Source organism: Plecotus auritus, assembly GCF_963455305.1.
Source record: "Plecotus auritus genome assembly, chromosome: 5".
NCBI lineage: Eukaryota > Metazoa > Chordata > Mammalia > Chiroptera > Vespertilionidae > Plecotus > Plecotus auritus.
This window is the reverse complement of record NC_137776.1, coordinates 158,399,826-158,420,238: the sequence shown is the minus strand read 5'-3', so window position 1 is coordinate 158,420,238 and position 20,413 is coordinate 158,399,826. Positions and strand designations below refer to the sequence as shown.

The 20,413-nt window shown below is 42.1% G+C and overlaps 3 protein-coding genes across 9 annotated transcripts in view; 1 reads left to right on the top strand and 2 right to left on the bottom strand.

Moving 5' to 3' along the window:
• The window catches only part of NCBP1 (nuclear cap binding protein subunit 1), a 45,301-nt gene extending 43,131 nt beyond the window's left edge, over positions 1-2,170 (bottom strand). The window contains exon 1 of one of the 2 annotated variants that reach the window (XM_080669121.1): positions 1,697-2,170. In XM_080669121.1, coding sequence (XP_080525247.1) covers positions 1,697-1,730 — 34 coding nt within the window. In that variant the 5' untranslated portion in view covers positions 1,731-2,170. The remainder of the gene's footprint in view (positions 1-1,696) is intronic. The other variant, XM_080669122.1, reaches the window with a different exon arrangement.
• Positions 2,135-19,667, top strand: TSTD2 (thiosulfate sulfurtransferase like domain containing 2). 2 transcript variants are annotated; one of them, XM_080669123.1, is made up of 10 exons: positions 2,135-2,328; positions 5,036-5,248; positions 5,773-6,086; positions 7,789-7,909; positions 12,499-12,624; positions 13,377-13,482; positions 13,773-13,891; positions 14,379-14,537; positions 15,128-15,266; positions 17,299-19,666. In XM_080669123.1, the coding sequence occupies exons 2-10, from the start codon at positions 5,084-5,086 to the stop codon at positions 17,634-17,636; spliced, it is 1,587 nt and encodes a 528-aa protein (XP_080525249.1). In that variant the 5' UTR covers positions 2,135-2,328; positions 5,036-5,083; the 3' UTR covers positions 17,637-19,666. The 2 variants fall into 2 exon arrangements, with proteins under 2 accessions (XP_080525249.1, XP_080525250.1); XM_080669124.1 differs by having other exon boundaries at positions 2,195-2,328; positions 5,944-6,086; positions 17,299-19,667.
• TMOD1 (tropomodulin 1) overlaps positions 18,315-20,413 on the bottom strand; it is a 74,081-nt gene continuing 71,982 nt past the window's right edge. For 3 of the 5 annotated variants that reach the window (XM_080669128.1, XM_080669127.1, XM_080669125.1), the window contains one exon: positions 18,316-20,110. In XM_080669128.1, coding sequence (XP_080525254.1) covers positions 20,046-20,110 — 65 coding nt within the window. In that variant the 3' untranslated portion in view covers positions 18,316-20,045. Of the gene's footprint in view, positions 20,111-20,413 lie in introns of all 5 variants that reach the window. The other 2 variants (XM_080669126.1, XM_080669129.1) reach the window with 2 other exon arrangements.

Sequence of the window (20,413 nt, the reverse complement as noted above, 5' to 3'; positions counted from 1 at the left end):
AGCTGCCAGCTGGTTTTAAAAGAACTAAGTCTCAAGAAAATTATGCCAGCATGCCAATAACCAAAGCAAATGTTGCGTTTTTACATATTCAAATCCAATTCTCCAAGTTGCCCTCTGGAAACATTTTCTCTCCCAATAAGTTTACTCTAGAAGGGAGGAGAAGGAATGGAGAAAAGAAAGTATAAGAAAAACAAAGAAAATGAAATAACTTTAAAAGGCTCAAGTTCTCTAAACCCCAAGCATATTAGTTTTTGATTAATCAAATTCAAAGCATAAGAAAACTGTATTTTCTGTGCCCCGAATGTACCTTATACAAAAAGCCCATGTTAAAAAAAAAAAAAAAAAAGTATGAGCATACTGTGTAGTGAAGAGCACCCTGGACTGGCGCTCACTGGTATCTAAGAACTGCCAGCTGTGGCTCCATGTTAATTACACGAAAACTCTAGATCCTGAGGTGTCAGGGGAGAACCGCTTAAGCCATGCCCTAGCTGAAATCTGTTGTTTCGTTGTTAAAACTAAATACACGTGGTTTAGTTTTACCTACTCCTAACCGCACCAACTTTCAAGGAGAGAAATATGTTAGTGGAGAAAATTAATTCAATTAAATTTTTTAATTTTTTTCTTACATTATTGACATCTGCCAATGTTTACCACCTCTTAAGCATTAACAGGTGATAAAATAGACATCATCATATGCCATTCATCACATGTATTATTTCATTTAACCATTACAAACCAGTAAGAGGTATATATCATCTTCTACATTACAGACTAAGGTTAAAAAAGGTGATATAACCTGGGCAAGATCACAAAGTAAATGGTAGAGTCTAGCTTTAATCTTAAACCCTCGATTCCAAAGTCTGCCCACTTAACCACTACACTACATTCTTTTCAAAGAACAACACATTAAAATATTAATAGAATTAGGTTTTTTGGATGTGTGCGCTTGACTAATTATGTAATGTGAGCATCTTTTTTTTCTGTTTTTAACTAACACAATTATACTTGGTTTTTATGATGCACCATGATCTCCATGAGCACAACCACCCAAATGGAGACAACCCTTGATCTAAATCTCTTAAGAGCCCTCCAGGTAGTTTTCCAGCAGTCTCTTACACCAGGGAAATACAATTACAGCCAGTTCAAAATCTAACTTAACTACACGCATCTGTTTATTAGCGACCTCTTGGGTTGTGGATAAGGGATCTCTTTCCCTGCAGCTTAAAAGAAGGCAAATCCACAATGACCGGGAGGGGAGGGAGATCACATAGATTCATCAGACCTTTCAGTCACTGCTTTGTTCCTTTCCCTTAGTAATCTGCCCAGAGTCCTTTTCAGGTGCAGTTTGAGGGTCAAAACGAGAGACTGGGACTAGAGGGTTGCCGTCACTGTCCCTAAGAGGCTGCCGCACAGACACAGGTGTACTTCCCTCCCTGCTCCGAGGTGCTAAGGACCAAATCCAGAAAAGTCGTTAGAGACGTGGGACCCCCAAGGCCTCCAATCAGCCAACGACTAAAGGCGGGGAGGGGAGGGGAGCAGGAGCTTTTCAGAAGTCGCCAGGCCACACTCCCGCTGTGCTACCCTTCTCTTCGTGGGAAGGCTTCCCGTCCCCTTCCCTCGAGACCCAAAGACCAAGGAAGCCAAACCTCGGCCCCCACCTGGGCGCGGCCTCGGCGGCCGGGCCCACGGTACTTACCGTCGTTCTCGTCCCGATGACGCCGCCGCGACATGCCGCACGTCTCCGCGCTGCCGAGCCGAGCGGGCGGGCGGGAAGCACCGAAGGAACCGTCGGAACGCCGGCCGGCTCGAGGACAGCGGCGAGGCGCGCGGAGTGGCCGGCGCGCAGGCGCACTCGCTCGGGAGGGCTCCCGGAAGCGCAAGGAGGGGCTGCCGGGTGGACGCGGCGGTGTCTAGGAGCTCCCCAGGCCGCGGGCTTCAGGTCCGCACGCAACCGCCCCCTCGTGCTAGCGGTTCCCCTCTCCCGCCACTCGCTCTAAGTCCTTCCGGGGCCACGTAGATAGCGACACCTCTTCAGCCAGCCACGGCCCGCGGCTGCGAGCGAAGCTAGCAGGCGGGCGATCCAGGAGGGACGCTGTAGCCCCCACCTCAATTTCAGACCCTCTCTCGGAGCGGGGGCGGGCTCTCTGGTTTTCCCAGCGTCCCTTCCGCTAAAAGTCTCAAAGACTTCCGGTGCGGTTGACGTCTCCAGCGTTCCTTCCTACGTAAACTCCAGGCGGGGCCTGCGGGACCCTGGGTGGTGAGCTGTATTAATTTTTAGGCGGAGACTGTTCAATGAAGAAAGATCTAAGAAAGGATCAGGACAGGCAGGTACGTGCTCACAGAACTGCCACTTCCGGGCCTTTGCCTCCTCGGGAAAGCCGGACGGAGAGACTGGGCCTTGCCCGGAGCGCCATTTTGGTAAATGGCACCATTCATCCGATTGCTTAATCAAAAAATGTTGGTAGGAGTCGTTCTTGGGTCCTCCTTTTCCTTCGCTTCCTACATAACAATGAATCTGTAGACCCTGTCGGCTCTACTTTCAAAACAAATCTAGAACCAGACTGCCTCACTCCCTTGTTTACAACTCTCCTGTGACTTGCCACTGCAAACTCCGTATCATTACTTCCTCTCTCTGTACTCCAACCACTCTTTCTTCCTGAACCTCCAATAAGTCAAGCTTGTTCCCACATTAGGAAATGATTCTATTTCCTTTGCCTGCAGATCTCTGCTGCTAACTCTGCATAGATAGCTTCTTGTCATTTTAGGTTTCAGGTCAAACATCAGGTCCTTAGTGAAGCCTTCTCTGGCTCCCCAATCACTTTTATTTCACATATTGTATTTGCTAACATTTAGCACCTCCTGTGTGCCAGGCACTGCTCTAGATGCTGAGGATGCAGAGGTGAACAAAGGAAAATCCCTGCTTTCTTGGTGTTGGTGACCAATCAGGAATGGACAAACAATACAGAGGTTGTGAGCAAACGGAACGTAGTAAAAAAAAAAAAAAGGAGATTAGAGACGTGGTGGGAAGGGCTTTGTAAGGACTTTGGAGTTTATTTGAGTAAGCTGAGAAGCCTTTGGAGACTGGTCTAATTTTTTAATAGTTATCTTTCTAGCTCTTACATGAGGAGGCTAGTCTCCTTCAATAATTCACTCAAGAAATGATGGTGGCTTGAGTGGGGCTGGTAGTGAAAGTGGTGTAAAGTGATCTGATCTGATCTGATTGTATTTCAGAGACAAAGTTGGTAGGATTTTCTGAGGGACTGCGAGATAGTGTGAAAAAATGAGTCAAGAAGAAGCCCAAGGATTTTTTCTCTCTGAATAACAGAAAGAATAGAAATGTCATTTATGCAAGTAAGGAAGACTGGGGAAAAACAAGATTTTGGTTTTGAACAGTTTCATTTGAACAACCTATTAGCCTTCCCACTGAAGCTATCCAGTAGACAGTTGGATATGTGAATTTGGAGTTCAGGAGAGAGGCCCAGTCTTGAGATATAAATTTGGAGTCAGTTAGTGTATAGTATTCTCAACATAAGTTTCCCTTTATTTATTTATGATTGCTTACCTTTTTCAAATATTTACAAAAGTTGAGAAAATTATGAACCCCCATGTATTTTAACAATCAGCTTCAGCAATTCCCAGCTAGTAACCAATCTAGTTTCACATTTATTATCACAGTTATTCTCAGGAAATTTAGTTTTTAAATTCTTGGGACTAGATGAGATCACCTAGAGGACGAGTGTAAATAAAGCGATTCAATAATTAAAGTTTGGGATGGAGGGTAAGGAGAATCCCCAGCAAAGGAAATTGAGAAGTTTCATGTTTCACTGGTAGTTTCATGTTTTTAAATGTGTTTACTTATTTAGTGTCGCTCTTCTCTTACTAGAATATAAGCTTCAAAAGAGCAGGGATAGTAACTGTTTTCATTAAGACCGGCATCCGCAACACTATTCTATGTGCCGGGCATAGAATAGTTAAGAATGTCTAAAGGCGAAAACTGAAAAGGATTTAGAGTGAGGGGTGTTGGGTAAGGTATGTGTGGAGACTGTAAGTCAGGGAAGGGCATGAGTCATTTGTGGAACTAGGCAAAGCCCGTTGTAGCCAGAGCAGGTTATATGAGGGAGAGTGTTGTCTGAGATGAGCCTAGATTGGTAGGGGAATTAAGGATTACAAATTCCTTTCCAGTCCTCTCTACATCCCTGCAAGGAAGATGCTGTCATCACATTTTAGAAATTAGGGAATTAGAACTCAGAGAAGTTTAATATCTTGCCCAGGTTCACATACTTGCACTCAGCTACACCATGATCCAAAGCCAATGTCTTTCCCAGTGTTTCATGTTGCCTCTTTGTTACCTGTAACATTTGCTTTATAAAAGAAAGAATGCACTATGTTGGTTGTAGTGTGTCCATTTTGACAAGATTTGGCCACAGTAGCAATTTGTATATTTCTTCTGGCTCACTAAAATAGGTTTCTCTTGGTAGTTATTTCTTCTAAGAAAGGGAATTTGCATAGCTCAAACATTTAGGGGACAAGAAAAGAACAAAGTGTTTATAACTGAAGTTATTAGCACACAGCTTGGTTGTACCGGTGCTTTTTTGGTATCAACTTACCGTAAGTTTGCATGGCTTGCCTCTAATTCAGGTTTTTGCTCAAATGCTACTGCCTCAGACTTTACCTACCCTCTGTGTTTTAAAGATCCCCTCCACCCTGGCTCCTTACTCTGTTTATTTGTCTTCATAGTCTCTTTTGCCATCTGACTTTTAAAAAAATAAAATTATTTGCTTACCTTCTGTCTCTCCCCATTGGAATGCAAACTCTTAAGAAAGAAGAGACTTTTTCTTTTGCATTCACTGCTATATCCCCAGTATCTAGAACAATGTCTGCTAAATAAATACTATTTATTGAATGAATGAGTGAATGAATGGATAGCTTGGGCTACTGGGCCCATGCTCATTTGCATGGTTGATTAACTTCAAGTTTACTTCAAGTAGGAATCAAAGACTTGGGCAATGTTGTTTCTCCCTTGCTCACTTCCTAGGAAATAGTTAACTGAAAGGAATCTGCCCCACTGCTACAACCAAACCAGATGCCTTCTTCGACTTCACCAGACCAAGGAAATGACCTGGAGGCCTGTCTTTTAAGATTTTCAGACTTGGATTTGAAAGACACAAGTATTATCAATCCCAGTAGCAGTCTTAAAGCAGAGCTAGATGTCAATACAAAGAAGAAATATTCATTTGCAAAGAAAAAGGTAAAATTGCTGTTGATGTTTCAGGATCATGTGTGTATAGTTAATGCCCGTAGATCTGGAAGTAGCTCATCAAGGTTGTCCTCCAGGGAGAGGAGGGATAGTGAGACAGTAGGCTGTTGCCATGCTCAAGGTAAGGTCTCCTCAGCACCATTACCAGTGATCTTAATTCTGTGCCAGGCAAAGGAGACTCGTAGGCAAGGTGTGGCTCTGGAACACGTGTGGTGAGGTACAGATCCTAGACAGATGGGCTGGATTCCTTTCGCCACCCTGGGTTATGGGAAGAAACCCAGGAGACCAAGTCATAGGGAGAACAGGCAGGCAGTAGGGCAGCTGCTATCTGAGACTCCTGATCTGATCCAGCTGATATAAAGCTTACTAATAAAACTGTTACGCTTCACGTTCTTCTACCGAATAGTAGACACTGGAAACCGCTGTGGAAAGATAATAGAAGAAATTTCACTGAGGCTTCCATTAGCCTCAAACCTAAGGTTATTTCACAGTGACAATTTGAAATGTAATTGCAGGCATTTGCCCTTTTTGTCAAAACCAAAGAAGTTCCAGCACCATCTTATAAATGCAAAGAAATATGGTGGAAATGCTGTCAGCAATTGTTCACGGGCCCTACTAGCATCCATAGACACGTGGCAACACAGCACGCTGATGAGATTTGGCACCAGACTGCTTCTGTTTTAAAGCAGCTCGCCTTGGCATCAAGCACCTCACAGAGCCTTAAGTCTGCCGACAAAAGGAACCCCCCGAAAGAGTGCCTTACTCGAAACCATGAAGTGTCTCCTTGGCTCCCTGACATTAGTTGCTTTAGCCCTGATGAGCTGATAAGGTAAGAATTTCATTCTGTACTTTTGTTTTAATTTAAAAAATGTTTTTTCAGCCACAGTGAGATATCACTAAAATGGCAAGATCTTAAAGGCACAGGATTTCTCTATAGGCCTAAGCAAGGGTGATAAACATGTACTGTGTGTAATAGAAGATTCTAGTCTATGCAGTAGCATGTACCCACACAGCTGGTAATGTTGCCAGGTTTCTTGAAAGCCATTCTGCATCTTATCTTTAGGGAGAAGTAAAGAACAGAAAATTACATTATTTTCAAAGAGAATAGGAAGGCCCAGAAACATTAATGATTCCTCTACCCTGAATAATATCAGAGCTTAAAAAGGTTTTTTGTTACCAAATGTGGCTTTCTGAGCTGAAAATGCTTTAGAAAGGATGTTAACTTTTAGAACTGAGGCATAGGATTAAGAGGGTTAGACTCTGCCTTTGAAAAACTTACCAAATTATACTATAGAATTCTAGAGGAAGGATTTCTGGTTTTAAGCAGTTCCTGAATTTGGTGAATAGAAAATGTCCAAGTCTGATATAATTTTATCACTAGTATTTAGTGCCAAATTCACCTTGTTTATCAGAAAGAAAAGGAGAAAGGAAGAGAATTGAACTTGGAGTCAGACTTGAGCGAGTCGCTAAAATTTGTTGTGCCTTCATTTCCTCGCTTTTAAAATTGGAATAATAATGTCTGCCCTGCCTATCATACAGTATTGCTGTATGAGTTCTATAAAATTATGATGGTACAAGCACTTGTGAACTACAATGTGCTTTATAAATGTGGCCTCATTTAGGTATGGTCCTACATTTCAAGGAATTTGCTTTCTAGTTAGAAAAACAAAGAAAAGGGCATGAAACAATTAGCAGATGATATGAGACAAGGTATATAATTATTAGTTAAATTGTATGGTTCAGATCATTTGTTACAGGAGTTTAGAGAAAAGAAAATAGATAGGCTCTGAAATAGAGAAAAGGCTTTGGAGGAAGCTGAAATATGATGAGGGTATTGAGAGATTTAGACTCCAGAGCTGGACAGGACCTTAATTATCATCCACTATAGCATTCTCTAAAATACATCTGTGCAACATTATTGTAGAGGATGCTATCAGGTATTGAAAAGAGGTACTAAAGACAAATAAGTTTGGGAAGCACTAGTTTAAAATGTTCTTGATTACAGGATTTCTCAGAGCTTCAATAGATAAGGGGCTTTCACTGGGACTGAAAGAGGGAAAAACTGCCTGTAGGATTTCTCAAAGGTGATTTTAAAGAACAGCCTGAGAGCACACTTTTGGGAAATGCAGCTTATTTCATTTCTCCAATTTTACAGATGAGGAAATCAAGGCTCAGAAATGATAAGTGACCTGCCCGGATCCCACAAGTTAGTATAAGACAGCACAGTGCAACAGAAAGGGTATGGGTTCTAGTGTCAGAAATCTGGTGTTTTGAGTCCTGATTGTCACTTATAGTTGTCTCAACTGTAAGGAATTGACTTCAGTTTACTTAGCTATAAAGTGCAGATAAGTTCTTCTTTAGAGCAAATACAGACAGATAGGAGTTGCTCCTAATTTTAGGAGAACAATAGTAGGTGCAAAGGCAGGCATGAATTGCTCCACCTAGGCCTTCCCTGCCATGCTGCCTGGTTATACTTGATGAACTTAGGCCAGTGATTCAGATGCCTTTTCTTTGTGGTTTTCCTTTTACAGTGGCGAGGGCAGTGATGAAGGAGAGGTGTTACTCTATTACTGTTATCGTGACCTGGAGGATCCCCACTGGATATGTGCCTGGCAGACAGCTCTGTGTCGGCACCTGCACCTCACAGGCAAGGTAACACCTTCTTCCACTCCCCATCCTTCACTAGGCTGCTCTGGCCTCCAACTTGGATTGCAGAGGCTGTGCTCTTTATTTTTATTTTTTTATTGATTTCAGAGAGGAAGGGAGAGAGAGAGATAGAAATATCAATTATGAGAGAGAATCATTGATTGGCTACCTCTTACACGTCTACTACTGGGGACCGAGCCCGCAACCCAGGAATGTGCCCTTGACTGAAATTGAACCTGGGACCTTTTAGTCTGCAGGCCAATGCTCTATCCACTGAGCCAGACCGGCTAGGGTAAGTCTGTGCTCTTTACAAGGGATTTGCTGTTGAGTTTTTAGAAATTAGCAAACTCCTGTGAGGCATATAAGTAGAATACTAAGTAGCTATTAACATGGTGTTTTATAAGAATATATAATGGCATAGACCAGGGGTCAGCAAACTTTTTCTTAAAGAGTCAAATAGTAAATATTTTAGGATTTGCACAAAGAAACGACGCAACCCTGCCATTGTAACATGAAAACAACTCTAGATAAATAGGTAAATGGATGGGTATGCCTATGTTCCTACAAAACCACATGCAAAAGCAGGCATAATTTCCCTTGGCATAGGGAAATATTCTTGATATAGTACCTAGAAAAACATTTTATAGAACTGTGCATAGAGGTGTGATTCCAAGTTTCTTCTTAATTTTCCTAGAACATGCTAGAGCCTTTACCATTTCATGGTACTGACATTTGCTATTTTCTTTCCCTCTAGAATGCTTTTTCCCTAGATCTTCACATGGCTCATTCCTCACTTCAAATCTCTGCTCAGATGTTATCTCTTCAGAACTCTAATCTGAAGAGGTCCTTTTGTAAGCCTCATCACTTTCTATCCCTTCTAGTCAAAGAATTTACTACTATCTGAAAGCATAGTCTTTAATTTGTTATTATATCTGTCCCGTATAGAATGTAAACTTCACGAAGACAAGAAGTTCGTCTTAATTGATGTATTGTCAGTGCACAGGGCTTAGCACATAGCAGACAGTGTATGTTCAGAGAATGTTGAATAAAGGAATGAATTTGTGTTTGTAACAAAAGCACAGGTGTTTGTGTGCATAAAGATGGAGAGTAGTAGACATCAAAGTGTTATGATTATCAGGATTATGGGTGGTTTTTCTTTTTAAAAAATATCCTTGATGATTACATATCTATACATGTATATGTATATTATATATTTTTAAGAATTTAAAAAGTGAGTTAGGTTCCTTCTGGGATCCCCTCTAGTTATGACGCTGTACTGTCTATGAGTAATCTTTCCCACACATGTCCCAGGTTTTAATTCTCTTTGGCAATCATTTGATCAGTCAGCGACATTTTCCACATCCATGTTTGCTAACAGATAGTGGACTGAAAGCTTCATTCAGTTCACCCAGTCCTGCCATTTCTACCTCTAAAATGTCCCTTGACTCCATTCACTCTGTCCTCCACTTCCACCACTTTAGACCAAGCCCCACCCTCTTACCTGGTCCATTTCAATAGCTTGCAAACTATTCTTCATTCTTCTATCCCTGCCTGCCATTTAATCTAGTCTGTACACAGCAGCCAGAATGATCTTCAAAGGTAAATAAAATCATATTAGCCCTCCTCAAAATCTTTCACTGGCTATCCACTGCATTTAGTGTAAAACCCAAATTGTTAACATGCCCTTAAGTTCCTGCATGATTTGGACTCTTCTTACCTTCTTTCTGCTTATCTGATACCATTCTTCTTTCAGTTTCTTGGAGCCCAAAGTCTTTTTGTGTTTTTGGGCCTTTTTATAAGAAAAGTCTTTAAGGAGCTCTCCCATACTAGTACTCGGTTTCTCCTGTGTAATTTTCCCTCAATCTCCACTTCTCAAAGAGATCTTTCTTGACCTTCAATCAATTTCATTTTTTCAAATATACTCTCTTATAGCATCTTGTAGTTATTTTTTATAGCACTTGCCAGTTTGTAACTTTTATCTTAATATCTGTGACTTCCCTTAGTCTATAAGCTCCAAGAGCGCAAGAACTGTATTTTTTCCAAACCACTATATCCCTAATTCTTAGTACAGTTCCTTGTGCATAGTAAAAAATTTAGTAAACATTTGTGGAATGAATACATTTGTCACCATGTCTATTTAGAGAGCATCTTAAGAGATGGGCATTCTCATAGTAAAACTGAATGTACAAAATATGAAATCAATCTCTTTCCTTGGTTTAGGGGCAGATTTTTATTCTTGGCCCAGCCTGAAGTGAACTAACAGTGAGGGTCCCTCACCACAAGGTGGCAGTACCTGCCTAAATCGTAGGTCTAAATTCTAAGGTTTCCATGATACATGAAGAGTTTACTGAGATAGTTTTCTGCTGGTAGGAGATTTGTCAGGATGTTGGCATTTAGGTAGAAAAGAGGAGAACTTGAAAATTCTGGAAGGAAGCTTCTTGTCCCTATTGCTATACATTCATTATTCCCAAAAGATACATAAGGGAATGCATTGGAGACTTTGGAAAGGAAAAATTACAAGATTTATAGCCAATAAGATCTGGTTTTGAATCCCGGATCTTCACCTTCCAACCTGTGCTCTTGGACAAATTACTTGATTTCTCTGAGCTTCTGTTTCCTTTTATGTTGAGTGGGGATTATGACATCTACCTTTCAGGAATATATTATAAAGCTCCTATCTCATAGTAGGTGCTCAGTAAATGCTAACTGTTGCTCGTCATCTCTGAGGTTTAAGGCCTTTCTCACCAAGCAGCTACTTTGAAGATTTCTGTTAAAGAATCCTAGTGATTGAAAGTCTAGTGGATGAGTTTAGAGATTGTTCTGCCCCAACTGTATAGGGAGTGGATGTGCTTGTTTTTATTTGGGTTCTGAGATTTAAAATAACAGGAAAGAATATACTAACCTATCCAAAAGACAGTTACGTACAAGTATGTACCTCTTCATCATATCTGTCACAGTAATAACAGCTTTAGGGTAGAGTTCCTGACTCATACTGGTTTAGCTCTTTTTCTGTGTAATCCCTTAAAAATATACAAGTTGAATCACCTAATCAAAAAATTCTCTCCAAATATGGTTTAGAGGGAAGTTTCAGGTTTAGTGGGAGAGTAGATAATATTACTCATAGTAAAAATAAATAATGTTTACACTTTAAACATTGATCCGTCAATACTCTTAGACATACACAGCAATGGACATTCATTTTTAATGATCTCTACCCTTTTCATAAGTTTATTAAAATAACAAGTAGTAAAAATGTATTATTGTATTACTAATACAATAGTAATAGTTAACTCAATTTTGAAATAAAGCCTAATAATTTTGTTAAATTGGAAAAAATGTGTATATATAAGCTGGTAATAGGTATAGTAGTCTCTGCAGATGGCGTGTATTTCCGACTCTCTTCTCCCGGCCGAGAACAGGCTTCACTAGGCTCCAGTACTCTCTCAAGGACTGGATGTGACCCAGAATGCTCATCATGGAACTCTGCACAGCCACTACTAGTGAGCTGGCGTGGGCTTGTGAAATGAATCCCATTTATATCCATGCCCTAAAAGAATTGAATCAAATGTCTCAGCCAATGAAGTATCACCTCTGGGCCCTGAAAAGGGGGGGCCTTTTAAATTTTTTAAATTCTAATGCATTGGGAGGTATCATTGTTATACAGGTAGTAGTAACACTATAGGACCTTAAATTAACTTTCCAGAGAATACCGTGATATAAGTGTTGCACTTTTCTCTAGAGAGCTCAGCACCCTCTAAAGATGATACATCTTTAAACTCATCCAAGGATTTTGTAGCACCAAAACAGCTAACTCTGCAGGGTCCCCAGAGCATTGCCTCTTAAGGCAGGGGCCTTAATCCAAGCTCTAATGTCTCCTAACCAGTGAAACATTTCAAAAAGAGTACAGATTTGAGAAGCCAGAAAACCTCAGATGTGTATACACATTCATTTGTTCAACAGATACACATTGAATACCTACTATGAGGCAGGTGTTCTAGGCACTGGTTATGCAACAGTGAACAAAACAAACACTCCTCCTGCAACTTTGTATTCCAGTGGGTGGGTTTGCAATGTGGGCTTTCCCCAAACACCATGCAGAGATGCATTCAGCCCATTCTCAGTCCTCAGATGTGCTCTTGTGCTTTAGAGCTTGGGGAGTCTCTCGCCAGCAGTGGTTTTCATTGTTCTCTTTTTCCTCTGTTTTATCAAGATGAAGAAATTGAGTTTCAAAGAAGTAAAATAATTTCCTCAGGGCACTTTGCAAGGAAATGGCAAAACTGAATCTTGATTCTAGATCTGCTGACCTTGATTAAACTCAAAATGTGGTTCTCTGGCCATTGGACAACTGGAGCTCCATAACAAATGGGGCTTTCCAGTAGTTACATTAATTTCATGCTCTTATTCAACACACATTAACCAAGGACCTCATCTGAACTTAGGGAGTGCCGTTTTAGAAAACACAGGTATCTTTGTGGTAACACTTTGGTGTCCACAGCAGTGTCTGTTTCCTGTTCAACTCACTGATTCACTTGAGCCTGTTCTGCCCTGGGAAGATTTAAACTGCATTCCCTTTCTCTCACCATCTTGTGTCTCAGGTGCGAATTGCTACAGAAGGAATCAACGGGACAGTTGGTGGAAGCAAATTGGCCACCAGACTCTATGTGGAAGTCATGCTTTCCTGCCCATTGTTTAAGGATTATCTGTGTGAGGATGATTTTAAGGTAAGAGAAATTGAAAAGGAAACGGCTCTAGAGCCATGCCTCGGTGCCTCTTCCTGCTGTAGGTTATGAAGAGAGGGCAGTATAGAGAAATAAGCAGTGCCAGGTAACTACCCTTCCCCGTTACCAGGTGACAAGGTAGTGTGTTGGAAGGATGTGCTGGTTCCAGTTCTTCCACTGAGTCGCCATGTGGTCTTGGACAAGTTAGTGCCCTCTCTGGACCTCAGTCTCCCTTCTTAAAGAATAAGGTTGACACAGTTGACACAATCTAAATTCTGAAACGTAGATGTGTTTGCTTATTTGGGAGACTGCCTGGCTATCTCGGTAAACCTGGAATGATCAGATCAACACTTCACACAGGGAACAAGGTTGCTCTTACAGCTCAGGTGCTTTATCATAATAGGTGATAAAAGTGGTGGGAAATACCTTGGTAGTGTTAGTGCTGGTGGTGATAGGTAAAGAGAGGTCATTGCTCCAGGACAAAAGCTGGGATGTGATCTTACATGTTGAAATATCTCAGCGGTGTTTCAATTTTAAATGCTATTGCTATAGAAACACCTTTTCAGTGTAACATTTCCGAACATGGTAGATATGCAGTAAATAAGTACCAAATGTGAGAATTATTTATAATACCATAGCTGTAGTATTAGGAAGTCTCAAATTAGAAAAACCTGTTTTAATGGGAAAAGGGAATTATGGCCTAGACTGTTCCAGAAAACTCAACATTATTCTCTGCTTTGTTTCTCATTGGCTAGACCAGCAAAGGAGGAGCTTGCTGTTTTCCAGAGTTGCGTGTTGGTGTATTTGAAGAAATTGTGCCTATGGGGATCAGTCCCAATAAGATCTCCTATAAAAAGCCTGGTATGCTTACTTTTAGAAGGACAAAACAATAGAGAGACAAATGTGAAGGATAGACACATCAATCAGCTAGAGTTGTGATGAATCCTTTCATTAAAATAGCTGTGGGGTGGATAACATTTGGGTCATTTAATGCTTAAATTGGTCTTCTCTTTGGAGATTCCCCCTCAGAATGACTTATTCTTGATGACGGTTTGGCAAGAAGTCGTTTCCTCTTTAAAGATAGCAGTGTTGGAAGGGTGCAATTCTTACCTGTGAATAGTTTATCAACTAATTTTTTGGTTTGATTTTAGGAATCCATTTATCCCCAGGTGAATTTCATAAAGAAGTAGAAAAGTTTTTGTCTCAGGCAAATCAAGAACAAAGTGATACTATCCTCCTGGACTGCAGAAACTTCTATGAAAGCAAAATAGTAAGAACCAGAATTGAGTCCCCACAATATGGCATGTTCCCCAAGGGAATGTGTGTACCCATCAGTGGTCAAGTCACATGGATCTCTTCCCACTGCTAGCAGCTTCAGAGAAAAACCCAAGCCTTTCAACTCAGGATCTGATGAGAAAGCCTAAGAAAATATGAATTACAGACATATTGGCAAATAATGTGCGTTCCGGCTCCCATATGCCTACCCTTGACACATGTCAAGGATCTTGTAAACTTTGCTTTGGGCAGCCTCTCCAGTTCCCCTGAAGACTGGGAAGGTGACTCACAGCTCGCCAGCTGTGTTTCCTAAGTTCCAGATCTTGAAGTTGAAAGGTTCAGAGTGTTGGGATGAGAACAGCAACTAGCTGGTGTTTCCTTGCCAAGGAAGGTGGTGGGGGAAGTGAGGGTGTGTGTGACAGAAAAGAGCGTACCAGGTATACTTTTTTTTTTTACCGTTTTCCTTCTATTCCACATTGTAGGGACGCTTCCAGGGCTGCTTAGCCCCAGACATCAGGAAATTCAGTTACTTCCCTAGCTACGTTGACAAAAATCTAGAACTTTTCAGAGAGAAGAGGGTACTGATGTATTGCACTGGGGGCATCCGTTGTGAGCGGGGTTCTGCTTACCTCAAAGCCAAGGTGAGCCACCCTCCTTGGGGCACCATAGGCCTGGCCGTGAAGAAGGCATCGTCCACAGCATGTGTGGAGCTCCCTCCCCCCCTCATTCCCGCTCCCCTCCTGGCCAGCCAAGTGTTTATTTTCCTCTGGTATGGTTTCAGCTTAGAGTTTTAAGTACAAAACACGAAGTTCTTAAATCTTAAGATGTGAAAAACACTCAGCAGTCTTAGAAACTCATCAGGTACAAACGGGAAAGATTAGTTAACGTTTCCCTTTGCCTAATACTTTTGCTTGATCCTGAGAAGAGCAAATTCAGTAACATTACATGTCCCAACAGGTGTCTTTCTATAATTAGGGGGTGGCAAAAATAGTTGAGCTTCCAGGATCTAGAGAGTGAAGGCCCTGACTGCTGTCATCACCCATCGCCCCCCTCCCCCCCAAGCAAGATCTGGCCAGTTGCTTCCTTGCGCCCTTGGTCAGCAGTTTCTCAGTGTCCTGCAGTGGGAGCCAGGAGCCACCCTTGGGCATCCTCACCACGTGTCACTCCTCTGTAGAGCTTCTTCCTGACCTCTGCTTGTCTCCTGAATCTCCTGTTGTTTTTCCACACATAGGGAGTGTGCAAGGAAGTGTTCCAGCTCAAGGGTGGCATCCACAAGTACCTGGAAGAGTTTCCTGATGGTTTTTACAAAGGGAAATTGTTTGTTTTCGATGAGCGTTATGCCTTGTCCTACAACAGTGACATAGTGTCAGGTAGGTCAGCACAAGCCTAGAACCTAAACTCACGATCAGGCACACTCTCTGTATGAACCTGCTGGAAGGCAGGCCAGCACTGATTCTGTGAAGAATAAAACAGGGAGAAGGAGTGCGTGGCATCACCACTGCCCAACAGAGTTGGAGATGTAGCGGTACAGCAGAGCCAGGAGGCCTATGTTGGGATCCTGGCTTCACCATTTACTCGTTAGACAAGTCCTAAAAATGGAGATAATGTCCCTTGCTCTCTGCCTGCTCGGTGATGAACTAATAGGCAAAAAAGGGGTTCTTCACCTGGGGTCAATATGTAGAATTCAGGAATTCTGTGAATTTGGATAGGAATAATTTATTTTCATAATCTCTCACTAAATGTAACACTACCATCAATTATGAATATAAGAAACAAATCAGTAGTATTAGATGTACTGTGACTTTGTCAGTAGAAATCAGTATTTTCATAGATTACAGTTGCTACCTATATCTCAAAATCGTATTTATGCTCATCATTGCTTCAAAATGGAAAGATCTATTAGGCCTACCACTAATTCTTATTATTTAATGTGCTAATATCTTACTATATTCCAGATTTTAAAAAATATTTTAATATTTTGTATTTCTATATAATTGCTTTCCTTTGTAATCCTATGTAGTTTATTTTATGCATTTAAAAATATATATTTCTGCCGAAACCGGTTTGGCTCAGCGGATAGAGCGTCGGCCTGCGGACTGAAGGGTCCCGGGTTCGATTCCGGTCAAGGGCATGTACCTTGGTTGCGGGCACATCTCCAGTGGGAGGTGTGCAGGAGGCAGCTGATCGATGTTTCTCTCTCATCGATGTTTCTAACTTTCTATCCCTCTCCCTTCCTCTCTGTAGAAAATCAATAAATTTAAAAAAAATATATATATATATATATATTTCTAAGAGTTCATAGACTTCACTAGACTGCCAAGTAAATCCATGGCACAGAGGAAAAGATTCCCCTAGTTTAGATGGTCTATGGACACATATGGTCTTGCACATTTGCATGATGGGTGGGGCATTCCAAGGTGGGAGCTGAACCTAGGGCCAAGGCCAGAGGCAGGGGTGGCCACAGGAAACGGTGGTCACAGGAAATGTCTGGTTTGACTAGTTTTGAGTCCACACTAAAATGTGGTACCAAATGAAGGCAGTCCGTGGAGAAGAATGGAAATAGTCCTTTAGGAAAAGGGCTCTTGATGCCACAGTCTTGAGCAGGAAAGGTCATGGGCAGACATCCCTAGTGGCTATTATAGTTTCTAGAATGGGGATCAGAGACTGAGATTGCATGACTATTCAGATAATAAGATATGAGTTGGATTGTCCTCTTTCCTTCTTAATCTTTAATTAGTTTGGATAGTCTTGTATTTGTGTCTGCTATTAAAAGCTATTGCACATCTGTCTTGGAGCTAGGTGGAGTATAAAAGGAAGAGAGAAGGCCTACAGGTATCTTAGATAAGCTAGGTAAAGAGACTTGAAGAAGGATGTTACCAATGGTAACAGGAATCAGTAGGAAAAAACCCACTGAGAAAGTAGATAAGTATGAGTTTTAGGAATCCCAGTGGCAAGTGTCTGTTAGCAACAAACAGCAGGAGAACCTCAGACCTGGGGAAGAGGGATGCAGAGCTGAGTTTAGATGTGGGATCATCTACATTCAGGTATGTTGTCTCCCGATGAAAAAGGGAGTTATCTAAAGGAAAAAGACCGTTGAACAAGAGGGTGGTTGGCTCGCTTTGAAATAGTTAATGAAAGAGAGAAGCATTACTATTTGTTTCTAAATGGGAAATGGAAAAGTGGATTGGTGAATGCTGGAATCAGGAAGACAATTTCTGGAAGCAACCTCTCCCCCCAAAAAGTGGGGATGAGGAGTGTTTTTTGTTAGAAGATAGGAGACTTACTATTTAGAAATCTTCCCTAGATGCAACAAGATATATTTGATTCTAATGAGCTAAGAGTTATATTTAGGAACTGGAGAAGTGCGTGTGTTTATAACAAAGATTGTTCTTCCGTCCCCAGAGTGTTCATACTGTGGAGCCCCATGGGACCAGTATAAACTCTGCTCCACTCCCCAGTGCCGCCAGCTCGTCTTGACCTGCCCCGCCTGTCAAGGACAAGGACTCACGGCCTGTTGTGTCACATGTCAAGACAAAGGGAGCAGGCCAGCTTCAAGCCCTACCCAGAACAGCTTTAAAGAGGAATGTGACTGTACAGCCCGACGGCCACGCATACCCAGTGAACTTTCACAGCAGGCGCTACCCGCCCTGAGCCCAGAGCCAAGACCTGATGTTGCTGAGGATGGACCCTGCTTGTGTGAGCGGCACCGGCAGCATTTCCCTGAGGCTTCACAAAGCTAGGTTCGAGGCAGCCATGTATTTGGGAATATCCAGGCTGCAGCAACAGAGAAATGGGGAACTTGGGTGCTGGCCAATGACACCGTGGCAAACTGGTCACCTATGGGCCACTTATACTTCATAAGAGGAGAGAAGAGGGAGTTGGTGCTGATCACTTACCTGAGACATTCTGACTCAGAAGATGCTAGAGCACAGGAAAAGGTGAGCTGTGTGGGATCCCATAGCAGCTGAGGAATAGAGCCTTGAGCCTGGCGACCAGGTCATTCCTTTTCTGTGCCAGCTGTCAGGGCTTGTAGCAATCATTTTTCTTGTCATCCTACCTGTCTGTCCTGATGGCAAAAGTGTGAAAGCTGTGACCCTGGAAGTAGACTCCTTGGAACAAGTCCTGTTAGTCCCTTGCCATCCACCCCAACCCTCACCTCGTCTCTGTTAGCCTGAGTGCACTAGACCAGGATCTGTAAACTACGGCATTTGGCCCATTTTCTGCTTTTGTAAATAAAGCTTCATTGGAATAGCCACACCCATTTTTTAGCATATGATTTAAGACAGACTTAAGTATTTACAACAGAAAAATTATGGCCTGCAAAACCTATATTTATTATCTGGTCCTTTACAGAAAAAAATTGCCACCTCTGGTCTAAACCACTAACTCGACTGATGGAACAGATGGTCATAAAGATATGGCTCACCTTCATTTTTTATTGATTTGGTTTTTAACAGAGATTTTCCCCTAGTAGTCTCTGCTTTCCCTAGCAGCCACCACACTTTGCTTTTAAGTATTTTCTTTGAGGGATTCAGATTAGCTTGATGACACATGTGGGCAGTTTTTACACCAGTGCCTTGGGATACAAGACATTCTGAATGAGGTCATTCAGCACTGCTGTGGTTTCCCGGCCTTGTCGGGTGTGTGTCCCTGTCACACAGGTCCCAAGAAACACATATACAGCCATTCATAGACCAACAGATTTAATGTTAAATTGCAGTTTCCAGTGATGCAGAATACAGCTGCAATTGTGTTTCAAGGATAAGCCGGTGGTGCCACTCCTGGGCCCATCTGCAACCTCGTAGACACTCTTCCACAGAGGTGGCTCCACCTCTGGTTACCCTGCACTGTCACGGCATCACAGTTCAGTGTGCAAGACTTTTCCTTTCTCGTCAAAAGCCTCTCTGCTCAGTGCTCTGCAGCAGTCTGTTCGTCAGCTCTTTGGCCTGGCCTTTATCAGAAGATTTGTCCTATCACTCATGAATGTAACTTCCCAAGCAACAGAAATACTAGCTCGACTGGCACTGTGGTATGTTAAAAGGCACAAGGGCATTGTGGCTTCACATTTTTGCTGGATCACAAGAAGTACACATGATGTTAAAGGGATGCGGCAGAGATACCAAAATTACGTTTTCAGAATCATCTTGGGATAGTTTGGCCAGGGTTTCCTATCTTTACTATCTGGGTCTTCCCCATTGGCTTTCAGAGGCTTAACTTTTTAATTAAGATTAGCAGTGACATGTCTAGTAAGTGCTGCCACAGGTAGTTGCAAGTCTGTCAGCATAGACTGGAAATTTATCCCTCTAACATTTGACTTCAAGTAAGCCATTAGCCCACTGTGCAATACAGAAAGGTGTTTTCAAGTATTTGGCCACAGGGTTTCATATCCATCATAAGGTTAGCATTCGATAAAGGAAAAAATTCTTTCTGACTCCGGTGTTAAATTATAAATAAACCCCAGATGCCATAAAGAACACTCAAGTTGTTTGTTGCCTGGGATTGGTAAAGACAGGATTGTTTTTGAAACTTGGAATTTCCTCATATCCAGCAAAAGGAATCTCGTGTTCTTTGATTCCTGGCAGAGCTCAGTGGCTTCAGTCTTTCTGTCTTTCTTGAGGGGAAAAATTGTGTTCTTGATCCAGTAATCAATTTGGCAACTTTAATCGTGAGGTTCTTCGATTTAAAGGAGGGTTAATAAAAGAAACCCTGTTCTGGCTAAATAGCTAAGATCAAATTTGTAACAAAGTATTATATAATGCTTCTATACCGTGCGGAAGAGTGTGTGTTTGTTCGTGCGTTACGCATAGTCAATACACCTGAAACACCACATAGCAGGGCCACCAAAACCAGGCTCTCGGGGATAAGTCACTGCTGCTGTAACATCATCTTCAGGAAGATCTGCTGGTCCAGGGGCTTCTTAGTTTTTAAACAGTAACCAGATGGAACTTCAGTGACTAAAGAAAAACTTCACATTAACCATAGTTTATAAAATTTCAACTGTAACCACTAGTTATCCTAAAACCTTTGTGCATAAAGAACTGAACCACAAAAGGGTTTGTGCCGGCATTCTGCCTTCTGGCTTCCACCGCAGAGCACAGATTATCAGTAGGACGTGTCCAGTTCAAAGGCGTGGTCATCACCACCACGCATTAGACTCCACTCCGGCACTTGGGAATGATGGGCCCAGTCAAGTCTGCGAGCCTCCTCTTCCTCACTGGAAAGGAATGGAGATGAGATGTAAGCCGGTTGTCCCTGTGCGCCAGGAACCACCTCTGTGGCTCAGAAAGCGCTGTGAGCTTCTCGCTAACTCTTTGGTTAGCAGAGTCTGAAGCCAGTTGTTTCTAAAGGATAGTTATGTGTGGGTTGTGTAACGGCCCTCCAAATTGTCAGCGTTCACTGATGAGGGTCTGTGGTAATGTAGATTCATTCATAAATTACTTCTAAATCGCTGACCTACAGATATAAAACGCCTTTATCCAGCTCCACTATTTTAACTTTACATACAGAGGCCCTACAG

Coding starts and splice junctions, on each gene's coding strand:
- TSTD2 (XM_080669123.1), top strand. CDS start 5,084: ATGCCTTCTTCGACTTCACCAGACCAAGGAAATGACCTGGAGGCCTGT. Junction 5,249..5,772: donor ATTCATTTGCAAAGAAAAAG/GTAAAATTGCTG, acceptor ATGTAATTGCAG/GCATTTGCCCTTTTTGTCAA. Junction 13,483..13,772: donor GATCTCCTATAAAAAGCCTG/GTATGCTTACTT, acceptor GTTTGATTTTAG/GAATCCATTTATCCCCAGGT.